Source organism: Cebus imitator, unplaced genomic scaffold (genome assembly GCF_001604975.1).
Source record: "Cebus imitator isolate Cc_AM_T3 unplaced genomic scaffold, Cebus_imitator-1.0 Scaffold297, whole genome shotgun sequence".
In the NCBI taxonomy this organism is placed as follows: Eukaryota; Metazoa; Chordata; class Mammalia; order Primates; family Cebidae; genus Cebus; species Cebus imitator.
In genome coordinates this window covers 2,236,117-2,246,129 of record NW_016107612.1, presented here as the reverse complement: position 1 = coordinate 2,246,129, position 10,013 = coordinate 2,236,117, and the positions used below count along the sequence as shown (strand labels likewise).

Here is a 10,013-nt window from a genome sequence, read left to right as displayed (position 1 = left end):
TGGGGTCTCATTCTCACTTGCACTACCTGCTCAGTCACAAATGATTCTCCTTGGCAGCTTAGACCGCTTTTCCTTTCATTTTGCACCCAGATCCCTTATATTAATATAAGCACTGATTAATCTTATTTTACCTAGACGCTCTTTTCTTTTTGAGACAGAGTCTTGATCTGTGACCCAGGCTGAAGTGCAGTGGTGCGTTAAGGCTCACTGCAGCCTCATCAACTTCCTGGGCTCAAGCAATCCTCTTGCCTCAGCCTCCCAAGTAGCTGGGACTACAGGTGCATGCCATCACACCCAGCTGATTTTTTAAGTTTTATAAAAGCAGGTCTCACCATGTTGCCGAAGCTGATTCCAACTCCTGGGTTCAAGCAATCCTCGCGCCTGGGACTCCCAAAGTGTTGGGATTACAGGCGTGAGCCACCACTTCCAGCCTCCTTTTTATAAACAGAAAAATCTCACGGAGCTGCCCTGATTTTAACATGCCCCCCACTGACAATCCCTCTAGGTATCTGAGTTATGAGTTCTAGGCCTGGCGTGGCCACAGGCTCATTCTGGGACCTACCCACATCCCCGATTCTCTGGCGTCACTTTTTCTTATTTGTATAATGGAGGGATAGGAGTCAAGGATCTGAAGATGCCAAGCAGGGCAGCGGGGAAATGGAACACACCCGTTGCCAGTGGCACGTGGAGGATGCAAGAGTCAGTGTCAGGCTCAATGTGAAGGGGTTCTTTCTGCCCCCAGCTCAGCAACCCATTTGAACAGATCTGCCTCCCTGGAGAATTCTAGAATGAAGGCGATGAGAGTCAGCGAAGCGCTGGGAAATACGCAAAGCGCCTTTCCCTCCACTTTCGCGGATGGTACGTGCGCGCTCGAGGTGGCGGCTGCTGCAGCGACCACGTCCCCTGCGGGACCCACGCGGGGAGTGGGCTGGCAGCGCGCGGCAAATGGACAGTGGCGGCGGCAAATGGACCCTGCATGCGGCTGGGGGGTGGGAGTGGGGCACACGCGCAGGCGTGGGCGAGCGGGACCCGGCTGTGCACACACACTGCGGGAGCAGGCGACAGATGCCGCAGTGCGTGCGGCGGGCCCGAGCGCACAAACGGAAGGAGCGGGCGCAGTGCGCAGGGGCGGGCGCCCCGCGGGCTTGGCATGCGCGCCCCCGCCCAGGGCTATAAAAGCCTCCCCACCTGCTTCCACTAGCCAAGCCGCGCGTCCAGTTGCCTGGAGAAGCCCGTTCACCGCCTCTAGCGGCTGCTCGCCTCGACATGGACCCTGAGCCCTGTCCCTGCCCTTCTGGTGAGCCCCCGTCCCCGCTCCCATCCTGCGGCTCAGCGCGCCCTGTACCTGCAAAGAACTCCACGCCCTGCGCCTTCGCTCAAGGACACTTGGGGGAAGGGCTTCTGATTCCCTATTCTTCACCTTGTGAAGGGCGGGCATGCCTGTGTCGCGAAGACCAGGGAGACTTGGCACCCTATCTCCTCGTGACAGGCGTGGGGACCCCTAAGTTTGTCCACATTAACCCTTCCTGTGGCGTCGCCCTCTCTAGGTGGCTCCTGCACCTGCGCGGACTCCTGCAAGTGCGAGGGATGCAAATGCACCTCCTGCAAGAAGAGTGAGTTCGGGGACCCCCCCCCGCCGCCGCCCCCTCTGCTCTGCGGAATCGTTGTCTCACTACGTAGGATGCGGTCCCCGATCCTGTGGTTTCTGACTCTTGGTGGAACAGAGCCACCTGGGCAGACCTTAAAATACAGATACCCCTGCCCCATTCCCAAAAATTGATGGCCTAGGCGTGGGAGGCTCTATAAATGGCAGCTGGGATTGAGGGCTACTACGCTTGTCCAGCCTTTCCTGCCCCACCCTTAAAACCCAGGGAAGCCATTAGTGAGGCTGGGGATCAGCTCCGGAGTTCCAGTCCCTTGGTCTTTCTCAGGCCTTATGGATCCCCTCAATCTGACCTCCTCAAAATCTTCCCCAGCTCACAGCAGTGTAATATGCACAGGGTGTAAGAGGTGGGAGGAAGGCTCCCTTCTTGCCTACGTATAAGACTAGGTACAGGTCCCCACCCCATCCCCAAGGCTTTCCTGGGCCCCCTACACCTGCACCATATCTGCCCCTCCCAAGTTTATCCTTCAAGGCCCCTTTCAAGGCTGTTTACCCCGTGATGCTTTCTCCTTAAGGCCTAACCTGGGCTTAAGCCCAGCAGCCCCCAGGACTCCCTGGCATCCATCCAGAGGGCCCTGGTCTATTTCCCGGGTACCCCTCTCCTGCAGTGATGCAGCATGCCACTGCTGAGACACAGATGTTGAGCCAAAGCAGGTGTGAGACTAGGAAGGGGGCTGACACCAGCCCTGGCTGAATGAACGAGAATGATTCTCCACCCAGCACCCTTCCCTTCCCTTTGATGGGTACGGATTGGAGGGGGTGTGCACCAGACTGGGCATCTCCCATTTTATCTGCAGGCTGCTGCTCCTGCTGCCCTGCGGAGTGTAAGAAGTGTGCCAAGGACTGTGTGTGCAAAGGTGGAGAGGGGGCCGAGGCAGAGGCAGAGAAGTGCAGCTGCTGCCAGTGAGGATGCACCCCTCCGTGTGGAGCACGTGGAGATAGTGCCAGGTGGCTCAGTGCCACCTATGACCGTGGTGAGGTGGGGCTGGTGTTCCCTTCCCCTGCTGACCCTGGGAGAGTGACAATAAATCCCATGAACAGCATGAGCTGAGGACTGGTCTCTTCTTTTTTTTTTCCCCCTCCCCTCCCTAAGGACCAGTCTTTTCTTAAATCAGGGAAGGATGTGGAGCAGTAGGGGAGCCTACTTCAAGGGAGGCAGCCAGTTAAGAGTGAAACCCTGGCTGGGTGTGGTGGCTCACATCTGTAATCCCAGCACTTTGGGAGGCTGAGGTGGGTGGATCACCTCAGATTAGGAGTTCGAGACCAGCCTGGCCAACATGGTGAAACCCTGTCTCTATTAAAAATACAAAAAATAGCCAGGCATGATGGTGTGTACATGTAAACCCAGCTACCCAGGCAGAATTGCTTGAACCCAGGAAGTTGAGGTTGTAGTGAGATGGCACCACTACACTCCAGCCTGGGTGACACAGCAGGATTCGGTCTCAAAAAAAAAAAAAAAAAAAGTGAAACCCTGAGACTTGACTGGTCTGTTTGGGGCTGGAGTGGAGCTCGGGGACACAATGCATTCTCCCCGACTTTCAGATGGCACCCCATCCTCCTGCTAAGTCAAATTCAAGTCTGGAGAAACAGAAGAGTCCAGGCTCATCTAGGTTTGTCCCTCTCCAACCTCCTAACCTCACTTTCTTTATCTGTATGTTGGAATTAGGGGGAGTTAAGGCCAGCTTCTAGCCTGTAGGACCTGTGAATTAACTGTCTGCAAAAACTAAACTATAGGTTAGTTAAGACCAGTCCCTAGCCCATAGGGCCTGTGAATTTGGGGATTTTCTAGTTGCTCCCGCAAAGCGGCCTGTTTTCAGAGTTACTGGAGGAGTCCAGGAGGCCCAGGGGCTTGTCTTGGCTGACTGTCAGCTGCATTCCCAAGGTCACCACCCTGAATAGCCTGTTTCCCCAAAGCACATTGTTCGGTTCCCTTTCAAATCTCATTTGGCAGTTTGTCTCCAGCCCCTCCTGTCTTCAAGGGGAAGTAGGGTAATAAGAGCTTTTATCCATAGTGCGTGTGATCCAGTCCTTGATGAAAGAGAACACTCAGATTTACCTGGGTGAGCTAAGAAGGGAGAAATGAATTCTGGGAGACAAAAGTTTCCCAGTAAGAGGATACAATGCTGTGAACACGTCACTTTCCCTCCAAGTTAGTTTCTGCAGACAGTTAATTCAAAAGCTCACCAGGACTTTTTTTTTTTTTTTTTTTTTAACCTAACAGGCTGAGTTTAGAAAAAGAGAATGCAAGGAAAGCCAAGGCAGCTCTGAAAAGGAACAACAAAGGGAGCTTGCTCTAACCTGCTAGCACCACTCATTCCAACACTCTGGAAAGTGGTGGAGGGTCAGGAATGGATCATCTGGAGAGAGGACAGTCTGAAAACAAACCGCTGTGTTGCTAGAAGTAAGAGATGATCAAACCAGTGGGAAAGTACACACTACTTAGTGAAAGGTGTTGGAACAGTTTACATGTCATATAAGGAATACATTGCAATTGGCATAAACGCCTAGGAGGAAAATTCAAAGCTATAAAATAATTTAGAAGAGGGAAAATAGGAGAATGTTTATTACTTTGGAGTGGAAATAACCCTTTACATAAGAAACAAAACATTGATAAATTTGAGATTACCTTGTATGAAGTTTTTTTTAAGTTCATTATCTTACCTGAGCCTTACAACTCTCAGTGTGATTTCATTTATTTATTTTGAGACAGTGTCTCACTCCATTGCCCAGGCTGGAGTGCAGTAGTGCAATCATGGCTCACTGTAGCCTTGACTTCCTGGGCTCAGGTGATCCTCCCACCTCAGCCTCCTGAGTAGCTGGAACTACAGGCATGCACCACCATGCCTGGCTAATTTTTGTAGAGATGGTGTTTCACCACGTTGCCCAGGCTAGTCTCGAACTCCTGAGCTTAAGTGATCCCCTGGCCTCAGCCTCCCAAAGTGCTGGATTAGAGGCAGGGTTTTTTTGGTTGTTTTTTTTTTCCTCTGAGACTGGAGTGCAGTGGTGCCATCAGGGCAGTGTTGACCTCTGGGGTTCAAACAATCCTCTCACCTCAGCCTACCGAGTAGCTGGGACTACAGGCGCATGCCACCATGCCCAGCTAATTTTGTTTTGTTTTGTTTTTGGTAGAGGCTGGGTTTTGCCGTGTTGCCAAGGCTATCAGTATGATTTTTAACTTTGTTTTACAGTTTTACAGATGGGGCAGTAGGAGTTGGGGAAATTTGCTTGAGGACACACAGCTAGAATGGTGTGGAATAGCCAGGATTTGAACATAGGCTGTCTAACTAACGGGTAGGCCCCTAAACTTAAGTATGCATTGTTTTCTTGCTTCTGGCTTGCCTTGTGTTACAAAAAGCATAAAAAAGCAAGGCAAAATCACCTCATATACGCTAAGATGGCTAATATCAGAAAAACAAAAAGTGTTGGCCAGAATATAGAGACATTGGAACCCTTGTACATTGCTGGTCGGAATGTAAAATGGTGCAGTGCTGTGGAAAAGTATATTTCTCAAAGTTAAAAATAGAATTACATATGATTCAGCAATTCCACTTGCAGATATACCCCAAAGAATTGAAAGTAGAGTCTTGAAGAGATATTCTTATACACATGTTCATAGTAACATTATTTATAATTGCCAAAAAGTGGAAGCAACACAAATGTCCATTGACAGAGGAATAAAGTGTGTTATATACATGCAATTGAATATTATTCAACCTTAAAAAGCAAGGAAATTTGACATATGCTACCATATGGATGGACCTTGAGGACATTATGCTGAGTGAAATAAACCAGTCAACCAAAGACAAATTCTGTATGATTCCATGCATATGAGGCACCAAGAGCAGTTACAGTCTATCTACATAGAGACAGGTGTAAGTGTAGGCTGGAAGTTGCCAGGGGCTGGAGGGAAGGGTGATGTGGTTTGGCTCTGTGTCCTCACCCAAAGCTCATCTCGAATTGTAATCCCCACGTGTCAGGGGAGGGACTGGTGAGAGGTGATTGAATCATGGGGACGGTTCCACCAGGCTGTTCTCATGATAATTAGTGAGTTCTCATGAGAGCTGATGGTTTTGTAAGTGTTTGGCAGTTCCCCCTCTGTTCTCTCTCTCTCCTGCCACCCTGTGAAGAAGGTGTTTGCTTTCCCTTTGCCTTCTGCCATGACTGTAAATTTCCTGAGGCCTCCCCAGCCATTCGGAAGTGTGAGTCAATTAAATCTTTTTTCTTTACAAATTATCCAGTCTCAGATGGTATCTTTATAGTAGCGTGAAAATAGACTAATACAAGGTGGGAATGGAGAGCTGTTTAATGAGTATGGAGTTTCAGTTTTGCAAGATGAAAAGGGTTCTGGATATGGGTTGCAGACAATCTGAATATACTCATCATTACTGAACTGCACACTTAAAAATCCTTAAGATGGCAAATTTTATGTCACCGTATTTTACAATTAAAAGAATAAACAAAGCTAAATAATGAAAGACAATAGTTGTTATTAATATACTGTGTGCTGTGGATTTGTGACCCCTCCACAAAATTCATGTTGAAGCCCAAACCCCCAATGTGACTGTATTTAGAGACAGGGCTTATAATGAGGTAATTAAGGTTAAATGAAGTCCCAGGGGTGGGGCCCTGGAACTATAGGATTAGTGTCCTTGTTGAAGAGTCACCGAGAACTCACTTGCTCATTCTCTCCTCTTGTGCACAAAGAAGAGGTCGAGTGAATACACCTCTTGTTTGTGAAGATGGTGAGATGGAGGCGGCCTATGAGCCGGGACAAGGAACTGACCAGGTTGACACCTTGATCATGGACTTCCAGCGTCTGGAACTGTGAACATATAAATGTCTGCTGTTCAAGCTGCCCAGTCTACAGTATTTTGTTATGGCAGCCTGGGCTAACTCATATAGTGCGTGTATATAGTTGTCCCCCCTTATCCACAGTTTCACTTTCCAGTTACCTACAATCAACCGCAGTCCAAAAATATTACACACAATAAGATGTTATGAGACAAGAGACAGAAAGATTACATTTACATAACTTTTATCACAGTATGTTGTTATAATTGTTCTATTAGTTGTTAATCACTTACTGTGCCTAATGTATACATTATACTTTATCATACATATGAACACATAGGAAAAAACATAGTATATACAGGGTTCAGTACCATCCACAGCTTCAGGCATCTACTGGGGATCTTGAAAATATCCCCCGTGGATAAGGGGTACTAGTGTCTATGCACATGTTGATATTTTGTACACATACACACAAACGTTTGACAAAAGATCAGTATCTACAATATATAAATAGTTTCTACAAATTGATAAGAAACAGACAACAATTTAAAAATTAGGCAAAAGGCCGGGTGCAGTGGCTCATGCCTCTAATCCCAGCACTTTGGGAGGCCAAGGCAGATGGATCACATGAGGTCAGGAGTTTGAGCCAACATGGCAAAGCCCCATCTTGACTAAAAATGCAAAAATTAGCTAGGTGTGGTGGGATCACCTGTCTGTAATCCCAGCTACTTGGGAAGCTGAGGCAGGAGAATCACTTGAACCCGGGAGGTGGAAGTTACTGTGAGCTGAGATCGCACTATTGCACTCCAGCCTGGGCCACAGAGTCAGACTCCATTTCAAAAAAAAATAAATAAATTAGGTAGAGGATATAACCAGGCAATTCACGGAAAAATAAACTTGAAAGGCCAAAGAACAAATGAGATGAAATAGATGAATGTTTTACTTCATTTTATCAAGGAAATGGAGACTAAGATAACATTTTGTCATTCATTTGGCAAAATCATAAGGTTGTTATTTTGTATTAATAGTGAGGGCTGAGGGACTGGTTACATATCTCCCTCCCCTGCTGGAGTGTAAACAGGTACATCTACTTTGGGCTGTACCTATTTAACAGTAGTTACTCAAATTTAACAAGTATATACCCTCACCCAGGACCGTATTATCATCTGTATCAGCAGAAGTCTCAAAATAAGCTAAATGTCCTTTAGTAGAGAAGTAGTTTTCAAAAATGATCATAATGGGCCAGGTGCAGTGGCTCCTGACCATCATCCCAGCACCTCAGGAGGCCGAGGCCGGTGGATGACAGAGGCCAGGAGTTTAAGACCAGCCTAACCAATAGGGCGAATCCCCATCTCTACTAAAAATACAAAAATTAGCTGGGTGGTGGCGCACATCTGTAATCCCAACTACTCAGGTGGCTGAGGCAGGAGAATTGCTTGAACCTGGAAGGTAGAGGCTGCAGTGAGCCAAGGTCATCCCACTGCACTGCAGCCTGGGCAGCAGCCTTTCTAAAAAAAAGTAATAATAATAGGCGGGTGTTGAGCAATGAGAACACATGGACACAGGGAGGGGAGCACTACACACTGGGGTCAGTTGGGGGGAAATAGGGGAGGGACAGTGGGGGGTGGGGAGCTGGGGAGAGATAGCAAGGGGAGAGATGCCAGAGGTAGGTGATGGGGAGGAAGGCAGCAAATCACACTGCCACGTGTGTACCTATGCAACAATCTTGCATGTTCTTCATATGTACCCCAAAACCTAAAATGCATAAAATAAATAAATGGAAATTATATATATGTAGTAATAATAATAATAATGAACATCTAATAGAAAGAATGAGGTAAGACTTGGATACTGCAGTGGAAAGATCTCCACAACTTACCATTAAGTGAAAAAATGAAGAGAAGAAGCTATAGAACAGTGTGTATCATACAATGCTATACAACACAAATAGTATAAAGCTAATTAAGCAAAAAGAGAAATAAACACTTCACATTTGTGTATATATGAATATAAATGTACAGAAAAGGAATGGAATTTTCCAGGAGAATCAAGCGGGTCTTTAACTTTTCACATATTAATGTTTCACTTCTGTTTGACTAATTTTTAAGTATGTGCCACAGAAAGCATCATGGAATGGTTATATCATAGTTCATTTTGCAACTGTCTTACACACTGATTGATGAACATTTAGGTGCCTTCCACTTTTTTCAATATGCAGACTGTGCACCTGTGCCAGTGAGTTTCTCTGAGTTATAAGCTGAGATGTGTAATCGCTGAAGCACAGGAAATAGCCCTTATTACTTTTCACATATCCTGCTAGAGAGCCCTCCACTGAGGCTGTTCCGATTTGCATTCCACCAGCAGTGTCTGAGAATTTTATGCTTTATCATTTCATTAGCCCTAGGTATTAACCTTGCATGTCGTTGACCCAGCAGGTGAAAAATGACATCCTAGGTTCTAAATTGCATCTTTCCTTCTAGCAGTAACGTTAAGCATTTTCCCACTGGTTTATTAGTTTTCATTTTCTGTGAACTGCTGTTTCACGTTCTTTGTCCTTTCTATATTCAGTTATTTGTCATTTTCTTATTGATTTGTTGAAGCTCTTTATATATTATAGTCTCTGATCCTCTGTCTTCCATCTGCTTTTTGTTTTTCAAAAGTTTTCAAAGTTTCTGGCCTTCTTGGGTTATTCTTTTATTTTTTAACACCCTCATCAATGTATAGTTTACATGTCACAAAATTCACCCCGGTGAGGGGACACTCTAATGATACTAGCAAATTTTTAGAGTTGTGCAACCATCTCCACAATCCAGTTTTGAACATTTCCATCATCTAAAAGTTCCCCTGTGCCTACTTGTAGTTAATCCCTGCTCCCACCCACCCCCCAGGCAACCACTGACTTGCCTTCTGTTTCTATAGGTTTGCCTTTTCTAGACACTTTACATAAATGAAATCATACAATACATAGTATTTTGCATTTGGCTCCTTTCACTTAACATACTGTTTTTGAGATTCATTCCACTTTGTTGTATGTATTAGTAATTCATTCTTCCTTTACACTACTGAGTAGTGTTTAGATATTGTATTTTGTTTATTCACCAATTGCTGGACTTTTGAGCTGCTGTCATTTTTTTGCTATTTTGGATGATAGCTATGTTTATAAATGGCTGTAAACATTTGTGCATGAGTCTTTGTATGGAGATATACATATATATGTGTGTATATGTATACATATAGGTATGTATGTATATTTTAGAGATGGGAGTCTTGCTATGTTGCCAAACTGGCCTTGAACTCCTAGGTTCAATTGATCTTTCTACTTCAGCATTCTGAGCAGCTGGGACTACAGGTGCGTACCACTGTGCTCTGCTTTGCTATATATTTTTATTTCTCTTGGGTTGATAACTAGGAGTGGAATTGCTAAGTCATATGGTACTTCTGTGTTTAACTTTTGAAGAAATTGCAAAATTGCTTTTCAAAGTGGCTCTACCACTTAACATCTCCACCAGCAATGCATAAGCATTCCAATTTCTGCACATTCTCACCAACACTTTGCTCT

General features: G+C 45.9%; 1 protein-coding gene across 1 annotated transcript; it reads left to right on the top strand.

Moving 5' to 3' along the window:
- The first annotated feature begins 958 nt into the window (after positions 1–958).
- Positions 959–2,709, top strand: MT3 (metallothionein 3). The gene is made up of 3 exons (XM_017502688.1): positions 959–1,297; positions 1,548–1,613; positions 2,461–2,709. The coding sequence occupies exons 1-3, from the start codon at positions 1,267–1,269 to the stop codon at positions 2,568–2,570; spliced, it is 207 nt and encodes a 68-aa protein (XP_017358177.1). The 5' UTR covers positions 959–1,266; the 3' UTR covers positions 2,571–2,709.
- The last annotated feature ends 7,304 nt before the right edge of the window (positions 2,710–10,013 follow it).

Excerpts from the sequence above, each read along its gene's own strand:
- MT3 (XM_017502688.1), top strand. The coding sequence starts at position 1,267 with ATGGACCCTGAGCCCTGTCCCTGCCCTTCTG. Across the intron at positions 1,298-1,547 it reads GCCCTGTCCCTGCCCTTCTG|GTGGCTCCTGCACCTGCGCG; the intron begins GTGAGCCCCCGT and ends CGCCCTCTCTAG. Across the intron at positions 1,614-2,460 it reads ATGCACCTCCTGCAAGAAGA|GCTGCTGCTCCTGCTGCCCT; the intron begins GTGAGTTCGGGG and ends TTTTATCTGCAG.